Source organism: Battus philenor, unplaced genomic scaffold (genome assembly GCF_028537555.1).
Source record: "Battus philenor isolate CCGP_79_NKW_IND1 unplaced genomic scaffold, ilBatPhil1.0.hap1 SCAF_20, whole genome shotgun sequence".
In the NCBI taxonomy this organism is placed as follows: Eukaryota; Metazoa; Arthropoda; class Insecta; order Lepidoptera; family Papilionidae; genus Battus; species Battus philenor.
Genome location: NW_027181683.1, coordinates 3,057,898 through 3,079,783, shown reverse-complemented (window position 1 = coordinate 3,079,783; position 21,886 = coordinate 3,057,898). Strand labels below are relative to the sequence as shown.

General features: G+C 35.2%; 1 protein-coding gene across 1 annotated transcript in view; it reads right to left on the bottom strand.

Moving 5' to 3' along the window:
- Asator (tau-tubulin kinase asator) overlaps positions 1–21,886 on the bottom strand; it is a 68,103-nt gene that overhangs the window by 30,000 nt on the left and 16,217 nt on the right. The window contains exons 2-3 of the mRNA XM_068765794.1: positions 12,641–12,711; positions 10,467–10,558 (exon numbers count right to left, since the gene is read on the bottom strand). Of these exons, the coding sequence (XP_068621895.1) occupies positions 10,467–10,558; positions 12,641–12,711 (163 nt within the window). The remainder of the gene's footprint in view (positions 1–10,466; positions 10,559–12,640; positions 12,712–21,886) is intronic.

The window sequence follows — 21,886 nt, the reverse complement described above, 5'->3', positions numbered from 1 at the left end:
ACGATATATGACTAATGTTATCACATGCATACATATTCGTAATGTTATTTAAAAATCAAGTTCAGATCATCGCTCTGTAGAAGGCCTCATTGATATTTGCTGGTGTAAAAACGATCCCAAAATCTGTAATTGTATTCATTTATAAAACTTATTGACCATCGATGTGAAACAAATGTCGATTTATGTAAATGAAGACAGGATAGCTAGAAAGGATACTTAAACATACCAAAATCATTCCTTAAATTCTGAGGAGATCCAAAAAAAGCACTATAAACTATTTTTGCAACTTTGGAAATATATTCACATAAATAAGCCGCAATGTACAGATCATACTTATAAAATTTCACTAATAACTGAGTAACGGCATAGACGTCTAATAACTGATATTGCACCCAGGACAATTGTGTACATAAATAGGTAGAAACACAAGAACGGTGTTCGAATGTCAATAGGTAATCGTTACCAGCCTGTCACACATATCAAAACTCTGTACGCAAGTGTACACACACATAACTTTACGTGCACAAATGAAATATATATGCTGTGGTCGCTTGCCTTTCGACCGCAAGGCCAGGGCCGCTACTGCGGTTTCATGTATCAAAACCGAGTCATCACTTGCATCTGCAGAAGGTGCTTTTATTAGGTGAGAATGCGGTTAGCCAGTCTTTAGGTACAGTAATCCACATAACGCGGTACACTTATAACAGTTTAATGTTTATAGAGCAAGCCGACGCATGCTTGTGCAGAAAGTGTAAACTTTTATTGAGTCTGAATGTAGTTAGGTAATCTTAAGGTACAGTAATTCTCAAAATAACGCGGTACACTTATAACAGTTTGATGTTTACAGATCAAGCCAACGTTTGCTTGTGCAGAAAGTGTAAACTTTTATTGAGTGAGCATGTGGTCAGGTAATCTTAAGGTACAGTAATTCTCAACATAACGCTGTACACTTATAACAGTTTGATGTTTACTAATCAAGCCAACGTTTTCTGGTGCAGAAGGTGTAAACTTTTATTAAGTAAAAATTGGTTAGCCAATCTAAGTGTACAGTAATTCACAACATAACGCGGTACACTTATGACCGTTTCATGTGTAAAGATCAAGCCAAGGTTTGCTTGTGTAGATGTGAGTTTTTATTACGTGAAAAATTGAATAGCCAATCTGAGGGTGCAGTAATTCTCAACATAACGCGGTACACTTATAACATCACGTTGGTGTGTATAGATCTAGTCAACGCTTGCGGGTGCAAACTTATAATAGGTATGTGGTAAGTCGGTCTCCGAAACAGCAATCTTCCATATAACGCGGTACGCTAACAGCACAGTACATTATTATCGCAGTTTAATTGTGCTCTAGTGGAGACATTGCTTGTGCAGGAGGTACAAATTTTTAATAAGTGTGTATACAGTGAACCAGTCTTTAGGCACAATAATCTCCCGAATAACGCTGCACGCTCATAACATTTTATGTGTTAGATCGAACATTCCCATTCTTGTGCAAAAGATGCAAATATTTATTAAGTTAGAAGCGGTAAGCCAGCGTATAGATACAGTTACTTGAATGACGCGAGAATACATTAGACTAAAACCGCGGTAAAGTATAACGCGGTTCGATACGTCCCGTGCTATTATTTGGCTCTGCAGGAGATGTAAGTTTTTATTAGATGAGAATACAGTTAGCCTGTGTAGATATGGTAATACTCCATTTAACGCGATACACTTATATAACACGGGTTTTAAGTACTGATATATCTAAAAATGATATATCTTTCCAACCTGTGTTGTACTGTTAACAAACAAATGAAATTGCCCTTACAAACATCAATTATTTTCCAAATTTTTTTTCATACAAAAGTCGCGAGAGAAACGTACATACGGAGAGAGAAAAACAATGAAAAAGGGAGGGAAAAAAAGGAAACAAAAAATACATAGCAAAAACAACTTGTCTTCCCCGGCACAAACCACGGAGTAAATTCCTAGCTGTCAAACATTTCGAGAGAATATTCTCTTTTATTTAAAATGCACCATAATTTTTGTATTCATCACCTTGAGGATTGTCTTATTGATAGAACCACTAGTAAATCATTATGTGGCACTAAAATTGATTTATTTATCCATTAATTCCAATTATAGTTACCATTTGTGTACGTAAGAGAAGAACGTTAGAATAATGTAATTGCTAGAATTAATTACATCATTCTTCTCTGCTGTTGTAAGGACAACATTTTCGAGTGATTGTTTTAATGATCACGGGAGAGCGAAGAGTCTCGATGCAATCGGTCCAGTCGGCCAATTCGGCTTAGGTCACCTATCACATATTCCAAAACTGCCACGCATCGCAATAATATGACTTTGTTTTTGTCTATTGTAAAAACTGCATTACAGTATGTACTATATTGTGTTACGTTGTCGTTTACGAGACACTATTCGTGAACTCAAAACAAAAAGCAAGTTGTGTTCATAAAGATATCCAATATAAAATTTAACCTATTTGAGTACCATATACGTCCTGATCTCTGGAGAGCCACAACGAACTCAATCGACGAGTATTACTTTTAAAAAACGACGCACTTTGTGGTGGCCAGTTATTAAGAAGGATTTTAGTGTTTTTTAATTCGGTTAAAAATAAAAACAAAAATAAAATTCATTCATTTTTGCTCCTTTATTTCACCTTAAAAGTTTAAAAAACAATTGTATATAAGATACTTAATTATCAGATGAGAGGTCCGTACACAGAACCGGTGAATAAAATCTAGGGAAAGTCTAAGTTTCACGTTAAAAGCGTCGAAGTTAGTGTCTCTTATGGCATCAAAGTAGTGCGTGCAATTAGGTCATGACGGCGTGTGGAAAAACGAAAAGTATTCTCCCCATGAGAAAAATGCTACCAGTAAACCGAATTAAAAATATATATGACCTTTTGCCGATGAAGGAAAATACAATATTAACCTTTAAGAAATATATTCGCTATTTATACTAGACTAGTGTTTCCCAAAGTGGAGCCCACGCCCGACCCGGGGGACAATTTGTTTGTTAATGGGGGCGTTATTCGAAAATGGATTCGACACGCTTTTAACCCTTTCAATTTATTAAAAAAATATGTATGTTACAAAGGGGTAGCATATAAGAAGACTCAAGTGAGGCATGGCACAAAAACGGTTGAGGAACACTGTACTATGTAGGTGGTCGATAATTCTTTTATTTTCAATTGTTAAGGAAATTTCCAAGTACATACAGTAATCTATGTATATACCTAATAAATATATCCATTTTATAATTTAGCGATTAGAAGTAATTGAATTAAAAAAATACCATTGATAGTTTGTTTGTGTAATTAAAAAAATTCTTGAAATTTAATAATAATGATCTTAATGAAAAATATGAAATTAAAACAATTATGCTATAGCTTTTGCCATACATATTTAAATACAGGGTTGTGACATGACCTTTACAACTCCTCCTTTGCGTTCAACGAGAAATATAAAGTATATATAACTATTTGACCTGACAGACATTATCCTGCCTTAGCTATTTATAAACAATTTATAGACAATATATTTATTGTAATTCTTTTTGACGCACAACATTATTAGATGTATTCCGGAGCATAAATAATTAATATTGACGCTTTTCCAACAAGGAAACAGGCGACGTGTAATTGGCGATGTGAAAAACATAGATTTTCAAGGTTGATGCAACAAACACTATTTATCGACATTGCAAATAATATGTTTTTTCATATAAACAATCTACAAAATAACAGACAATTTACAAAAAAGTTATGGTTTAACAAAAAGAAATAGGAATTAACGTTTAAAGAAGCGATAGAAGAGCCTATTTTTAAGCTTTTACATCTATTTTCAATCACCCTTTATAAAGTGATCGTTCTGAAATATCTATTATTATATAGGAATGCAATAAAACAATAACTTCTGGTAATACAAAGTTTGCAAAGACAGATGGCAATCAATAATTCATTTTTTCTTATATTATCCATTATATTATTTATTATTTTTATAACTATTGATTTTCTGATAGAGCCATACATTAATTGACAGCGAATGAGCTATACATTCATCCTTTAAAAGCTTTTATATCTATAAATAATAACCCTCTACATTTCTTGATATTAAAAGGAAAGCTAAAAGTAGAGATTTCTTTTGTTTCTTTAACGAGTGCATTCATCTCGATGGCATTCATTAGAGAGCCAGCTTGAAAGGGCTGCACAGTATAGGTATATAAGTGCGCCACGGAATTAGTTCTCGACGCCTGAGACGGCCGTGTCTCATATTGATCTTTGTTTTCTCCGGGCCCGCAAGGTCACTCGAACAATGCCGATTGTTCGCAGACTTTATATTCGTGGCTTACTTTCTATGCACTCTTTCTGTGAACGTCACTTTTTTATACGAGAAGACATATCCTTATTTAAAGATACGATGATACTGTTGAACTGCAAGGCAAGGGCCAATCAACCTGTACCAAAAATCGCCACAAAGACAGGTCTAGCGACTACCCGCGACATTAATTATGTCGTTTTCTACTGGCTTGTGGTCGTTTCTCGAAAACTCTTCGGCACCAAAGGCCATCGGTAGTACAAGCGATATGCTCCGCCCATCGCTACTTCCTACAAGTAACTCTCTGGGCTACGTCAGTGATTTCATAGTGAAATTCCGTGCCTAGGACTCGTTATTGCATTCTGAGCTTATGGTATAATTAAAATTTGGTATAACCAGATAAAACTTTTACACACATAATCAAATGCTCTGTGCAGAAATATTTTGTGAAAAAAATAGGACATGACGCAGACTGCGCATTTATCGGTTGTTGTGTAAATTTATATTGTCGTCAATATTAATCAACCACAAAATTAACGAAACTTCTTAATCGAATATTTGAATACAATTGTTATGCAAATGTGCTATAGTATATCTACAATTGTAACATCGGTGGTCTATATACTTTTTCTGTTAAGCTATAACTGATATGTATACGGTCGAGAAGACAGTAGTAGATAATATGCAAATATTAACTTTAGCATAAATAAACGTTTACGAATATTCCGTCACAATGGAAGATCCACTAAAGCACTGGTAACGACATTGTTGGTACATTATAAAAGATAAAACAATAGCAAATGCAAAATCCAAATTTACACTATAATTTACTTGTTTTGCTTCTATTCGAGCATAATGCGGCGGTAATTAGCTTTTATATTGTGGTGTTTATGCATATACTAGATCATCCTTAAAATGATCAACAAAGAACTTTAAGTTTTTATACAAAAAAATAACAAAATCATTAGTCAGTATGTACATATAAACATCTTTGAAATAGGTGATCTACAATACGCATAAATTTATTTAGCATAATACCTCTATGTATATTATTCTAGAATATTCTTAAATCAAGAAAGCTACAATATTTGAACCTTTATTTAAGATTCAAAATACGAGCTACAGTAATTTATCGTACAGGGTAAGATTTATCACGCAAAGCGAAGTGTTGATAGAAGGCATATATTCAGGCTGAAAAACTTACGCGAGTGGTTTGGAAAAAGCACCCGTTCGATCTTAAGAACCGCGATATAAAAAATAAAGATTGCCATAGAATTTCATTCAAAACATTGTCAATAATAATAAGTTGTAAGTGTTGGTGTAAGACAATGCTTTTATGAAATAAGTTCGCCCATTGTTACGTCTATGTGTAAATTCAATTTCATTCTTGCTTCTATTGAATTGTGTTTTTCTGGCATGCTCCTAAAGACTTACAAGGGATTACTATAATTAATTAAAATCTAAAACAAATAGAATATATAATTAGCCGTAAAATATACGCACGTTGACCTATTTTAATTTCGTATCACTTACAGTGGACAAGTATTGCATGATCTGCAGAACGGTTTGGTCCATCGACTTCATAGAGGACGCTGTTTTTGGACGTCTGGCCGCAGGTATGGTGCGACAACTAATGAGTGTTACACCGAGAGAATTAGCACGTAGGCTCAAATACATTACCGAGGCGAACAACGCTCCTTGTATAGAAACTAGTCCAGTCATAGAACTGACGCACTGGTCTCTACTAGACTTTTTTAAATTATGTGAAATGTTATTTAAATGTAAGCGTATTAACAAAAGATCCACTACAATACGCTCGCTGCCCGGGTTTCCATTATTTGAATATATTATCTTTGTCAACGTTATACCAGCGCTTAAAGAAAAATGTGGAAGACCCACGGAGCACTTTAAATAATAAAATGAATGGAGCAAGGCTACGTTTATACTGATTAAATAAAGCGTACGCGGTAGCGGAACTTTGAAAGAATAATAAATTCAATGTGTAATAATGAAAAACTATATCCATCTTTATTTGTTAATTTCATTGAGCTTGATATTAGCTAGCACAGTAATTCAACGAGCCATGGAGAGGGCTTTACACGGGATTTCAGAGAACAGAAGCTTTCAGGGATCTGAAGGTTCTGGAATTGGGACCACGGACCGGTAAACAAAGTATAGGACATCCATACTCAAGATGGAAAATGAGGTTAGACGATCTGGATAAAGTCGTTAAAAGACGCTGGATGCAGGCCGCTTCCAACTGATTTATTAGAAATCTATGGGAGAGGCCTATGTTAGTAATGGATGATCTTCGTTGATGATGATTAGATGTCTAAAAGAAAAAAAAATCATAATCATTCATATTTTAATAACGATAAATTTAAATTTATATTTTATTTAGACACCAGTAAAATTAAAAAGGTAACGTCTAAATTAAAAAGAAGAGTTGTCAATAAGAAGTAACTTAAAATGTATTAAATTTTATGCAATGAAAATAAATATATATTTTAGTTTAATATTACAAGGATAGTTTCAGATTACATCTGATAAAAAAATAACTCTCTTAAAAATTTGTCCCGCTTCCGCTAACGCTTCCGCATGTCAATAAAACGATGGGTCTAACCATAAACTGAAATATTATGTAACACTCTTACATTATGCTGCTTTCGTTCGAAATTTAAATTGCCGGAACATGACCTTGACTAGACGTTTGAAATGCAGCATTTTTTCCTTCACCATTGATTATTTAGCATATCTAAGAATGTTCATGTCATTCAATTTGGTCTAGGTCTATGAAAATATCTAGTTGTATAGACCAAAAATTCTGTAAGTTGTGTATAATAAATGACCTTCACAGTAATTTAATTTGAATAAATTAATAAAGTGACATGATGATTAATTTTGTATTTTACCTTTCCTTACCAGCAGCCCGTTCCGCCGAAGTGACGCGACTGAACCGGGCATGTGCGCCGCGAAGTGTGCACATTGCATGGCGATAAGCTGATGTTCGAATTTTCTCATTTGTGTTACATATTTAAAGATTTTACTGGTATATTAATTAAAAATGGAAGTTAGGATAATTCTTAGTAATTTATTTAGCTGTGATAAATCTTAAAACAGGGAACTATATACAAACCCACATTACAAGGTGGACGCCGACTAACTCTGGCTCTGGTAACAAATGGATTAAATTAACAACAGAGTTCAGTGACCTAGTTTCATTATACAATGGTATTGAATTTAAAACCGAGCTAATGATTTACATCAAATATATAAGTCATTTGTCGACACAAAGCCTTTTAAAGCCTTTACACTCATTTCCATTCACCCTTTATAAAGTGATTACTCCGAAATATGTCATTTATTACATTAATCAAGTTTTTCTATTGGAATGTGAGAAGTGATTTGTGGGTGTCCAAAGTTTGCGGAGACAAATTGTAAACGATAATTAATTTTAATACATAGTAATCTGTATTGTTAAAACGCCTTTTATTATTTACTCTATACATTATTTCTGAAACTAAACTATCATATTTTAATTTAAAGCAAATGAGCAACAGACGGTGAATTTATTTTTCTTAAAAGCTTTTTCAACTATAACGAATTGGCCTGTATATAAGAGATTTACATATGAGCCGCTCAGAAGCCAATACCGTTAAGTTAAAAAATTGAGAAAATTATTGTTTAAAAATATATAATTTATATTAGTTTTTAAAATTATTCTTTTATTATTTTAATTACAAATGTGTATAGTCTTATTTCGAGATGCAAATTCTGGAAAAAAAAAACAGGATATGTACAGGTGTGTAAATAGAACGTAAGTGTTTATAGAAATAATGACATATTAAAAATTTAGGACTTGCACCTTTTGGCAGCTGAAAAAGATAAGAAATTTATGTAACAGTTACAGTTACTATGATTTTCTTGTTTTTCAGTGTTACCTACAAATATCGAAAGAAGAATAATTTTTTTTTGAAAGTTTATGTAAAAAAATATTGATATAAGGTGGGGTGGACTTATTCACAATGGTTTCTGAAATTATTATACAATATATTTAGAAGCTATTAAAAATGGCTGTCTAACTTAAAAAATAAAAAAATGAGTAAATTCTTAAATATCTAAGATTATTATTATTTTTTTTCATCAGAACTTCCAAAAACAGATAATATAAATAAATGGACTCGACCGCATTGGCTTTTGAGTGGCTCATATATGTATTATCTATCTCACAATATCTGCGTCTATAACTTGAAGATTTGTCAGCAAAAAAAGGATTTTACAAAACCGCAACACGCGTTATGAGAGTTGACAGAAAGATCTTAAAAAAAATTGCATATTTCCAAATCATAGCCATATATTTTCAGTTAAAAATGACGGAAATGAATTTTATGAAATTATACATACTAAAGGAAGCCGGTACAAAATGAAAATAGTAAAAGATATAGTAGCTTTATTTTTTAACGTTTCGTTATTATTACGAAAGGGTATGTAAAAAGGCATTTAGGGCTAGGACCGTGCCCCAATACCCTCTTTAGAAAGGCAGCGGTGCGGCGACATGGAACGTATATAGGTCGCCTACTCTTTCAGTTGCTTGATGAGAAGTGAAAAGCCAAGGAGGTACAGCGCCGCGACCCGTGAGTAATTAGCCGCACCGACTTCCCCGCGACGGCGCGCTCCGGTAAATCAATTTTACGGTTTTTGAGCAAAAATGTTGCGAAACCTGTTCACCTTATACTCAGTAAAGTAATGTATGTTTTTTTTTCAAAGGTGCATTTAGTTATATCATAACCAAGTATGTGCATAACGAACGTACATAATTAGAGGGACCGGAAAGAAATTTCGCTTTCTTAATTTAAATTCACACGACTACATTTTTACCAAGTTTTTATTTTTGATCAACAATATATTCATCTTCGTTATCAACAACCTTTTGCCATCTAGTATACAAATTTTTAATGCGGTTTTTCTGTAAAATATGTCCCCTTAATAATAAAAGTCACGCTTCTGAAATTCGCTGAAGCGGTTCTATCGGTTGCCAATTTTTAGAACAGATACCAAAAAAAGCGGAATCACAGGGAGAATCTAATATTTACCACTTAACGGAAAAGGTGAGGTGTGAGAAAAAAAGAACGCATTGTAATAGAACATTTAAACGCGTAGTACTAATAAAACGTACTGTTCCTTAGAAAACAAATATGCCCGTAGACCACATGACTAACATGAACAAGGGGTCGCCGTTTCAACCCATAGCCGCACTGCAAGGTATAGACTTCACCCAAAGATATCTATGTTGGGTTAAACCATAATCGTCTCACTTGCATTACAAGGGCCGGCGATCGCAGTATGGTATTAATGTACTCAGAGAACTCTGCTACCCATTCTATGCAAACTTGTGGATAAGGTGTAAATTATATTTAAAACTGTATCCCGAGAATAGAGCCCGTGACCAGCGATCGCAAATCTCAGTCCTCTACCACTGCGCTACCACTGCCCAATGAGCAAATACTACGATCTAATCAACAAAACAACTTGGTATATATAGTGAACGCCGAGTTAACCTTAGGTAAGCTTAACACGTGTGCCATCTATAACAAGAATAGATACCACGCATGCGCTATAACAGCATAAATAAAAAGTAATATATTTTAAAAATAGTATATGTAGCGGCGTATAGACCCTGGTGGCCGATATGATAGTATAAGTGTGTAGTATTAAGTAGTAATAAAAAAAAAGATTTCTGCACTGAAATACGACAGCACTAACCAGTGGGTAAGAGTAATAAGAAAAGTTTTAAAAATACAAGAATACCTGAAATAATTATTTCCTTTAGTAGAGTAAGTGCGTAGATGAAGAATAATAATAAGAAGTGTAAAAAAGGACTCTATGGTTAAATAGCAGAGGTATATATGAGACGAGCAAGAATTAAAAAAATATCTGATTACCATTCTAGCGCATTCAGTACCAAGGGGACGCGAAGACTAAATTTCCTCTAATATCTGATCTGGATTGAACGTGGGCGATTATCAGTATTATTTTAACAATACCCCCATCGATCTCAACCGAAGAGAACGACGTAAGGAGAAGGAGAAGGAGCTACAAGTATATATTTTCTAGAAATTTTGTAGAAATAGCGAACCTGTGGCTCATGGCGACGTGCGCGTGGCTGCAGAGGCTGTGGGGCTGGTCCGGAGCCCTGGGAAGCTGTGTCCGCCGACGATGACGAAGACTCTGAAAACCAAACATTTATTATATCCTTAATTATTTATATCTAAAACTTTCGACTTAAAATTAAAAATCTGTTTTTAAAAATCATAAAATGTTTTTTTGTCGAGTGAAGACTTACCAATTATGTAATAATCTTCATTATTAAAACAATAATCAATACACAGGGTTATTGGTTATAGGTGCATAAGCTTTAAAAGGGTGAGTATACAGGTCATAATCAGCACCAATCACGTGTATTGTATAAAGTGACCACTTTGAACCTATTGGGAATGTGTCAGGCCATTAACTTCCGACTATACAAAGGCTGCAGGTACAGATAGTAAACCATAATTATTTTTAATATATTGTAACCCGATATATGAAAACGCTTTTTCATTATTTCTTAAATCGTAAATTCTTCAAAAGGCTGTACTATACATTTTTCTTTTCGGCCGATATACGACCACTGCAAGGTATAGGAGGCCTCAAAGATCATTTGGCCGCAACGGTCATCGGTTGCACGAACGTTGCGTCCCACCTACTGCCACTTCAGACAAGAAGTTTTTCGTGCTATATCGTTGACCTCGGTTTTTCCGCGGATCTCTCCATTTATGCATCTCCATGCATAGCTCTGTCACCATACATTAACTTACAGCAAACGAGCTATACATCCACCCATATAAACATATTACACACAAGTAAGAAAAGGACCAATATTTACCCACTTCCGCACATGCAGTGGTAGTCGTGCAACAAAGTGCACCGCCCGCCAGCCGGCTGATAAATGCGTATGCGGCAAACAATGCGAATTACACAACTGCCACCGTCAAATCACTCAACATGTGTTTCACCCATTCACGGGGCACCTTCAGGAGTTATGTTACACCGATAAGTGCCAAACACAGAGTAATGCCAAGCACTAATCGGATATATTGGTCCTTTTCTTACTTAGGATGGACTTCTCGCAAGGTAACGCCAGATTCCATTAAATATTACACACATCCAATCACCCTGTGTAGAAATCTATTGCGGAAAAAATTTAGGAAATGGCGCAAATACTATGCATTATCAGTTCGCTATGACCTTCTTGCGTTTTTCAGTTAATACGCTGCAAATTTATACTGTCGTCAATAATCACAAAATTTATTGGAATGAGACAAGGCAATAATTACTGGCTATATAAAGTCTTCAGGAACAGATAGTGCGTCTTTAAAAGCCTACATTACCAGAGCATGTTGCGATAATTAGAACGTAAAGCCGTTGCAATCGACCCGGAGGACATTTTAAAATCCTTATATGAATCGGTATGCGTGCTGAGCTGTGTAGACTAATTCCTGTATCGGTGATTGACCACAGAGTATATTCGCATGCATTATTCGTTAAATATAAGAGCGTTCTGTCTAGACTGCCCTACTAAAATTTGGAAAAGCGTGTGAACTTTGGTCTATTTTTACACCATCTTTTTAAAATAACGGATTTCACCTGTAAAAATACTATATAATAAAAAAGAAACTTATATAGAGAAACTAAATAGAATTTAGGGAATAGGACGTTCTTTAAACCCAATCAAAAACCCGCGCAGTGAGCCCCCTTAATTCTCTCTTCTTTTTTGAGTTTTCTATATACATAATAGATGGCGCAAAAGTAATGTCATAGTGTGAACGTATCCTAATTATTACAAAGCGCGCTAAATGTCACTTCATGTATCAATTATATAAACAGGATGGGCAGTAGTGTCCTCTGCGTACCATAATACTACAACGCGATCACTAACTCCCTCCCAAACGTGATGATTATGGTATATCACCTCATAGACATTATTAGGGGGAGGTCTGTGGGCGTCTATGGACTGAAACTACGATATGTATATTGAAGCAGGTCCTGCCACTGAATACTCAGGAGAAGACTAGCACTTGACGCACACTATTCATTTGTTACATGGTTCGTGCTTTTTTCAGAACTAAGTTATTGTTAATTCTTAGTATTAGACTTACATGTTCTATTCACTTTTTATTAACGTCTGTAATAATATTATTGATAACCCTATGTATTGATATGTGTTGATATTCCTAAACTAAAAAAGTGTTAAAAAGTAAATTTATTTACCTGATCTGTGTGAAGTAAGCGGTGCCAACTGTTTGAAAGATGGCTCTCTTTCGCAGGTTGGTTCCTGCTCCCTGTAACAAGTGAAATAAGTTTAAATAAAATTCAATATCATTTCAGTCGAAGTATATCGAATGCTGGATATAAATCTTCTTCGTATAATTACATATTATATAATTACATTAATTATATTTCAATTTAATTATTGTGCACGTTGTGTCTGCCTTACATTTTATGAATCTCCTTCCGTAGGCCTACTGGAAGAAATTTCTGGTTAGAAATAAGTAGTGCCTGTTGTGTCAGTTATATTTGTATTGTTACTTTAGTGTTTTTATTGTGTACAATAAACTGTTAAATAAATAAATAAAATAAAATAAATACAATAAGACTGGTTGAGTGCGACATGCACCAGTCTTCTCAAGACCATAAAAATGTGGATGTCTTACGCGCTTGCCTATCCGTAGTTTCCACTCCAAAACCTAATGGCAACAGCGGTTATCGATTTACATTAAACATTTCCGAAAAAAAAAAACTCCTTACGCTTTTATTTATTAATGTTTACTAAGCCTCTTAATCTATTTTACCGACACCTGTGCGACGACTACCTCATCCCTACTCCATATTGCCATCCTCAGATTATCCACAACGATGAAACTTGCAATCGCATCTTCAGTCTCGTCTTTGTAAAACACGCACGAGTTCGTGTGACGTGATATCGCTACCACCACGTAACGGACACTGTTATGTATAGGGCTGTAGCTCTAGGGTATCTGTTGTTCAACGGACAACGATGACCGCGTCGCTCTTTACCCCCTGAGCCTCGTGGATGGCGAGCGTCCATGAACCTGTCTCTGTACTGATTAGTTGAGGACTAATATATTTCTTTTTACTATTCTCCGGTCTGCGCAATAAAAGCCGTTGACAATATCGGTGTAGTTCAGACGTAAGCAAATCCATCAATAACCTTTTAATGTTGAGAACGGCTAAACAACCTGAACTGTTTTCCATGAGAAACTTTTAACTGAAAATAAACAATAGTGTGACATTCTACATTTATTGCCTACTCGGTCAAGCTCTAATAGTAAAGGTGACTTTTAAATCATTTGCCTACGAGAATAAATCCGAATGATACATTTGAAGGAATTAGATCAGCTGATCGTTAACCCTTTATCGTATCAATCTTTTAATAACTCTTTCTCAATTACATAGAAATATGATGATATCTTAAAGTAATTTTGCATATATCTTCTTTTCAGCCGATGAACGCCCACTGCTAGGCATGGGTAAATAAATCGCAACGATCATCGGTTCTGCGCTGCTCTAATATAACGATTTCTCGCGACCATATCTATGTCGTCGGTTCTCCCACTGGGGGGTCTACCCACGCTGCGTCTACCGGCTGGTGGTCGCCACGCGAGAACCTTTTGGCCCCAATACATACTTTTGACCCACATTCTTTTCTATCGACACCGAATTCATTACTGTGACTCCTTTGTAGGTTATACAATGTATAATCTTTCTCTAACTTTAAAAAATATAACAAATTCATTTTTAGTCAACTTAAAATCATGGACTAGAGATTTAAGCGAGCAATCATAATAAAAAAAGTTTATTTAAGGTCATAAGTCATATATTACAGAGTTAATGCGGCGAGAGTCCGTCTGATTATGTTGACTTTTCTCAGCTCAGGTTGAAGCATTCAACCTTTGAAGCATTCGTAGTTTTAAGTTTTAGAAGTTCACTACTAGAAATAGTCTACCATATTCCGAAAAGGACTGTTTGAAAGCGAACTCCATACAGCGAGTTTCCACGATTTAAAGATTGTCTATTCCACCTGGTAGGAGAATGTCCTTCGCTGCGCTTCCCGGTCCATGGTCTGGATACCTTTTGACATTCTTGACCTGTACAAGTGGTCCCTATAAATGATGCTAAGTCGAATCGTGTTAACAAATAAAACAACAGATAAAATAATATAAAGCCTATTTATATACACATATACAGACAAGATATCTGATACATCGAAGTGGGTTACGTACGAGACACTCTCGGTAATATGCGATAACTGCATATATTTAATTTACAATCAACTATCCGATAAATAAAGTAGAATGATAACCAATTATTTCTGACTATTAACACGTGTACAATCGTCAGGAAAAATATTAAAAATATTTGTTATTTTTTATCTATTTCATTACGAAAGGACTATAAATGTAAATATATAAAGTCTATAAGGCATTTTATATGTATTTTTATAGATATATACAGATATTATTTTTATTTTATTATCATTAAACTAAACAGTGAAGAATATATGTGTTTTAATATTCTGTTTTTTCGATATGCGTGCCGGCATTTGAAACTAATTATATTGTAACGTTTTTCAAAGCATTATCAGTTATTAGTTCGTGTGAATAAGGCAGGCACTGCGTCCATATAGCCCCGGGCGATGCCACGTGCGCGTCGAAATGTTTTTAATTAAGAGAACGCAACGAATAGCTTGAGTGTTTTTTTTTTTAATTGAATCATTTTTAATAGTCCTATACCGAATTTGACAATACGCCATGTTTGATTTCGCGGACATTCTATAACGCAACGCTAAAACTTTAAAACAACTTTACGATTCATTTTAATTTTCTAAAAATCTGAAAACAGATTTTTTTGAGCATTGCAACACGTTCGTAAATAAATCGCATGAGCAGTCGTTGAGTGTTTGTGACATTAATCTTGAATATTCATCTTTTTCACACGGCCAATTGTACATCGCTGTTCTCGTGTTGGAATACTATCATCATTACATATTTACGCATCAGAAGACACAACTAACAATGTTATGCATCAAAATGCATTATAACAATGATTATGTTTTTTTATATACTTTTTTAAATTCACTAATTTCCGAATGGCATATTCAAGGACTGGACAACCTCTCTTGGGTCAGCTAGTTGTATAATACTAATTTTAAAAAAGCTGACATCATAGCTCCCAAAATCGATAAACAGAAGTAGTTCAGTAGTTCAGTGACGGCAGGAATCTTTAAGCAGCGGCCAGAATAGGAGGGATAAGAAGAACTGTAGAACATATTGCGGAAGTTCTATTTCCGACAAGGAATGAATGTAGGCTAACGACTACGATGATAATAATGATGGCGACGGTGATGATGATAGTTACGGTGGTGACGGTTGTCATAATGATGAAGATAATTGTGATAGTGATATGTATAGTTTAGTATAAGTAATTGGTGGTTCTATTTGTGGTGAACGTGATGATCTTGACAATCATTGCGATAGCGGACAAAATTTTCTAAATTTCTTTCAAATTCATACCGCACACTACCTCGTAGCGTTGCATTGATACTTAATGGCTTTCCACGAACTCACGAACCACCATCGATGCTCCCTGCACGGAATAGGCTCTCCCAAAAGAAACCTTGAGGGGATATACCAAAATCGCCAGCCGCTGGGATCGCAGTGTGGTATTACGGTACGCAGAGGATGTTGCTGCCCATCCTCTGGAAACTTGTCTGTGAGTAGTGGAAACCGGAGGTACTAATCCTTGACCTCTTTATAGTAATTACTGCTAGGGCTTATTCAAGGGACTTCGGCATTGATTGTTACATTATACAGTATGATTGCTTACACGTGTAAAAGATTTATCAATTAATTTAGTACTCACTATTCAAAAATCAATGGCTTCAGAAATAATAAACAACGTACTGATCATATATTAAGAAAAAACGCTTCCAAAATACGAATTACTGCATAATCTGATACACTTGAAAATTAATAATTGTTTACTATATGTTCCTGCAAATGTACTGCTAGAAGTTACTAGCCTGTTGCATTCCTTTAGAAAAATAAATCAATGTAATATATTTTAGAATGACCTCTTTACACAGGATGATTAAAAATAGGTGTAAATTCCCGTTAAAGTTTTAACTACATACTTCAAATCAACCTGTATAATAAAGAATGTTCAATATTTACAGTTTCAGCTATTAATCGGCTAGAGACACGAGAACGTGTCTCGGTCGAAGGACGGCGTGACCTTTAAAAGACCCCGGAGGGATTGTACTATTGGTCGCGACACTTACGGTAAATTTGCGCAGTTAGTAGAATTATTCAGTACACCTGTACCCAAACACCCTGTATATATAGCTTGTGAAATAGATATGGGTAAGAGCATTGCGGCACCATCGCTTCCATTTAGAAGGAGGAAGAGAGCCGCCACACTTTCTTGCGGTTTTGTTACAAGCTAATAAGTGATGTAATCAAGCGTAAAAAAAACGTGAACAAGAAATATGGCGAGGTATGGGAGGTGATGCGTGCGATGAAGGATAAAAGAGGGAAGAAAGAGAGAAATTGTGAAGGATGATGGAGAGAGAGGGCGAAAATAGGATTTTTTATATCCCAAATATCAAATATCAGTGTCAAAAGTAAGATAGAGGGAAGAGTATTAAATAATAAAAAAACACCCTGTACATCTCGTTCGATGGCACACTAGTTCAAGTAACATTTAGATGTAAACTGGGCCAGTGTTTACTATCAGAGGGGTTGTCTAATACAATTACCCTAATTAAAAATTCTAATCCGTTCTTCGCATACATTATCACGACACATTTGCGTGTATAACATCATGCCGTTGGATTCAAAAGGGGTGCGCATGCCAGGCACGGGAGCTATAAAACTTACCCCTAATGCAACGAGGGCTGCGCTCGTGATCCAGATAAGGCGCGGCTGTGATCGATTAACCATTGGCCCTACTTTATAGATGACAATGTAGTAAAACGTCTGGATGATATCAATATACGAGGGCTCATTGTGTATTTTTTTTTTTATTTACTCACTGGTGTGATAAAAATAAATCTTTTTAATTCTAGTACGCATGTTCAATAATGTTTAAAGTGTACATAAATATGAATATCGTAAATAGATTAAATGATTAATTATAAAAAATAGATATTATAAATGATAACAAATCCCCTCCTTACGTAATATACTATATATACTGCATAATATGAACAGTATACTTTATACTATACGTACAAGGAATCATTAATCGATCACACAACATACACTAAACATAGATACTGATAAATACACTATCCTCTCCTCTTTTTATTTTTTTTTCGTCTTCTTTTATGCCTTACGTACATTTTAGGCCAGGCATATCCCCTCCCCCCCCCCCAGATCGCCACGATGACCGTCGACGGTCTTGCGCTACCTATTTATGTCTACTCTCGTAATTTTTTGAAGTTGATAAAGATGTGTGCTTCGTAATTGGCATAGTTTATCTATTAATGTTTATATTTTTATGTACGAACTTGTCAGCTGTGAAGGACCTTGGACTAAATAAATATATAACCTAAACAATAACCTTCTGGTCCTGTACACGAAAAAGATTTTTTTTTAAATATCATTTTGGATAAATGGTGATACATCGGGTTAGTCATAAGACATCTGCTGCGAGTCTTGGACTTTCCTCATAGATTTCCAAAGAGAGCGCCTGGAAGCGACCTGCATCCAGCTTATTTCACCAGTCTTTTATATTATCAAGCCCTGTCAACATCTGTCCTACTTATGGGTAAACGTCCTATGTTGTACTTGCCGATCCGTGGAATGTACTCCAGTATTTTTTATATCAATTGCAGATTCGTGTATTTTTTATATCACAATACTTCATATAACACGGACCGTGTGTTTTAAGTTCAAAGTTTTAATAGATTGTTGGCTAGGTGATTGTAATGCTGATTTGAAATTTCTTTGAATTTCTAGCATTTACTCCGTCTTACAAAACGGAAAAATTAGAACATTTTGATGTCACGAATCAGCACTGTTTACACACTTACTTTTACCGGATTTAAGACGCTTAATCTCGTCTCCTTTGAAGTCTAATTAAGCTCGAAAGTTCCCTTTTCAATCAAGGCTCAAATCCTTACATACTCTACGGAATTAAGAGGCCGCTAGGCAGTAATAACCTGGGCTTCAGTCACTCGACGCGTTTATTAAACACGAAATACAAGAGCCGAATTTCCAATATGCCACCACTAGAACATCACAAGCGAAGCAAAAACAGTAAATTATACTATAAATATAATCACATTCTTTATTTATTACAATTTCAGAAGAAATAATATCGATCAATACTACAGAGATAAAATATTTGTAAGATTTTCCATAATTTATCACTAGTTATGAAATACATATTTATTGGTAGAAGTTTGTAATTTCAACTACGCACCTCCCTCGAGATTAGAAAGAGGCATCCTAAATAAGTCCATGTCGATCCCACCTCAGGGTTTCCACAATCCTAGTGCTATATCATATCCTCCGCAGTCTATCCACATCACTGCAATGCGCCGATCCCACATCAACAACTCCACCCACGATACATCGCAAACATTACCACCAACGATGTACCAAAGCAGCGACGAGTGCGATCCGAGTTAGGGGGGTCAATATCCAACCTTAGATCGCCGAGTAGTCCTCGCTGCTATGCCATGCCGTAAACTATCACGTTCATTACATTATACACTCACACGTGTAGTTTGCTGTCTTAGTGTGATCATCATCATGCAACTAGAAAGCGATCGATCCAGTATTTTTTTTTAAGTTCACGGAACTTTCTACTCCGTAAACTCATTTCCGATAAGGTTGTAAAAGCCCTCTGGGCTCTCGGGGAAAACATCTTCAGAAGCAAACATCAAAAAACTTTGAATTCGAAAATTCATTTCATATTTTGACAAATCTAAAATAGCCGAATTGATATTAATCTGCAATTTCTCCATAAACATCAAGTAAATAAATAACCAATAAAAATTGAGGAGTAATCACATGTTTTAATTACGTAAGCAAATAGAATTTTAACGGCTGCAAAAACTAATATAAAAGATAATAGATATAAGAGTCTATATTACTGATTTACAGAAACGGTTATGTATTGTGAGAATTGGACACAATATATATGTATAGCCATCACATTTATACAATGCGACAGCCTTGAGCAGGGCACTCCCATACCGTGTATCCAGTGCTTATCAATTTAGTTAATGGCTTTATGAAGTATAGTGATATTGGTGTATGCGGGTATTTCTTATTCTCAATGCAAAGACAGAGGTTTTATCCAAAACTACGGTCGACCTGTTCGTACGTGTGTACGTATACATGTCGGTGATATAACTGCACTAGCGATAATACAATGGCTACAGAAGGTTGAGATCGTTTTTATTGCAAATAAATAACACATTATACGTCGATATATTTCAGAGTAATAAAAAAATTTAATTGGTTTTACTGAATACAATTATTTAACTTATTTAAATATAAAAACTCACGCAATTAAAAAAGAACAAATCATCGATGACAATCCAGTATCTGCTATTTGCAAGCCCGGAAATATTTGAATAGATGAAAAATATTTATTTTACTTGAGAAAACGCATCATTTACACCGAGTCATACTTTTACGTATCACATACCGTAGTTTGCGGAGTGCGGTTTAGAGTCTCAATTTACAATGAAGCTGTAAAAGCAACAATGATGATACAAATCCTGAATTCGACATAGCTTAAAGAGCCATAAACGTTAACGTAAACAATTGACGAAGTTGAAAGTAGCATAAAGGTTGAAGAAAATCGTGAGTTTGACGAAGGCGAAAAAGACAAAGATTGATGAAAATCATGAGTTCAACGAAGCAAAAAAGAGCCATAAAAAGTTAATGTAAACTGTGAGTTCGACCAAGCCGTAAAAGCTATAAAGGTTATATCTTAAGTTCGATGAAACTCTGAAAGTCATGAAGGCAAGTCCTGCGTTTCATGAAACTGTAAAAGTCATTAAGGTTGACAAAAACTGTGAGTTTGATTAAGCTATAAAAACATAAAGCTTGACTTGACCTTTGAGTCTGACAATGTTGTAAATACCACAAAGGTCGCCTTAATTCCTGAGTGCAACGAAACTTTAAAAGACATAATATTGACGCGAACTCTGAGTTCGTAGAAGCTGTAAAAGCGATAAAGGTTGATGCAAACAGTCAGTGGTACAACATTTTAAAAGCTATAATGGTTGATATTTATATTAAACTAAGCTTTAAAAGTCGTAAAGGCTGTCGCGAACCCTGAATTTGATAAAGCTATAAAAGTCCAAAGTTGGCATGAACGCTGAGTTTAACGAAGCTGCAAAAGCCGTAAAAGTAGACAGCGCCTAACATTACCGTATCTAATATAATGCATTAATTGTTCTTAGCTCAATATCTAAAGACAATAAGATTGGATCACGTAGATAATGGATCGCTTTGTATATTCTTTGAGTGTCAGTGCAGCATGGGCATGCCTTTCTAACAACCTGTTAAAATAATCAAAATAAAAAAGGAAGTTTCAGAACGCTAAACATAAACAATCTTTTAATTGAATTACCAATGGTACCATCTGTGTGATTATATCGTGTTAACGAACATGCGGTACAATATTAATATAAAAGTTTTATTAGTTAAACCGGAGAGGTTTGTATTGAACGGCGCCTTTGTGGCGTGTTAATTGCCTATCGGATCGCGTCGACGGCCGCTTTGTGTTCCCGCTCACTGAAATTGGTATTTCGTAATTGCTAAATCTCATGTAACACAAATAAATTTAGTATGCGAAATTATTAAGCTTTTTCATTCGTTAGATTATTGCTTTTGAAGCTAAGCTATTTTTGATAGAGTCATGATCGTAATATATCATAGACAAAGGCGTCCCCAATACATTTGCAATAGGGTAGGTTGGAATCGACCAGTATCTAACATCTTTCAAACACCTTAAGAAGGTTATCTCTTCAACTAGGCGGAGTTCTTACGCTGGTCTTGAAAGACAACAGACACCTAATTTATCATTTTAAAAACTTCGATTTTTTATTACGTTCTTACTGATGCGTTATATAAATTTCATAAGATCAGCACTAGAATTTATAATTTCAACGGGCTTTAAAGCAGTGGTAGATCAGCGGTAGAACTAGACTGAGATATGCGATCGTGGGTCGCGGGTTCAATTCCTGAGATACAATTTTAAATAATTCACACTATGTGAATTAATTATATAGGATTGCCACTGTTTACAAATAAGTTTCCAGAGGATGATCAGCGGCGTTCTCTGTGTATCATAACGCCACACTGCGATCTCCAACTTACCTGCCAAGCGAAGGGAATATGGTATATCCCCCCGTAGATATCTTTGGGAATGGCTTATGTTTTGCAGTGAGCGTCTACGGGCTAAAACGAC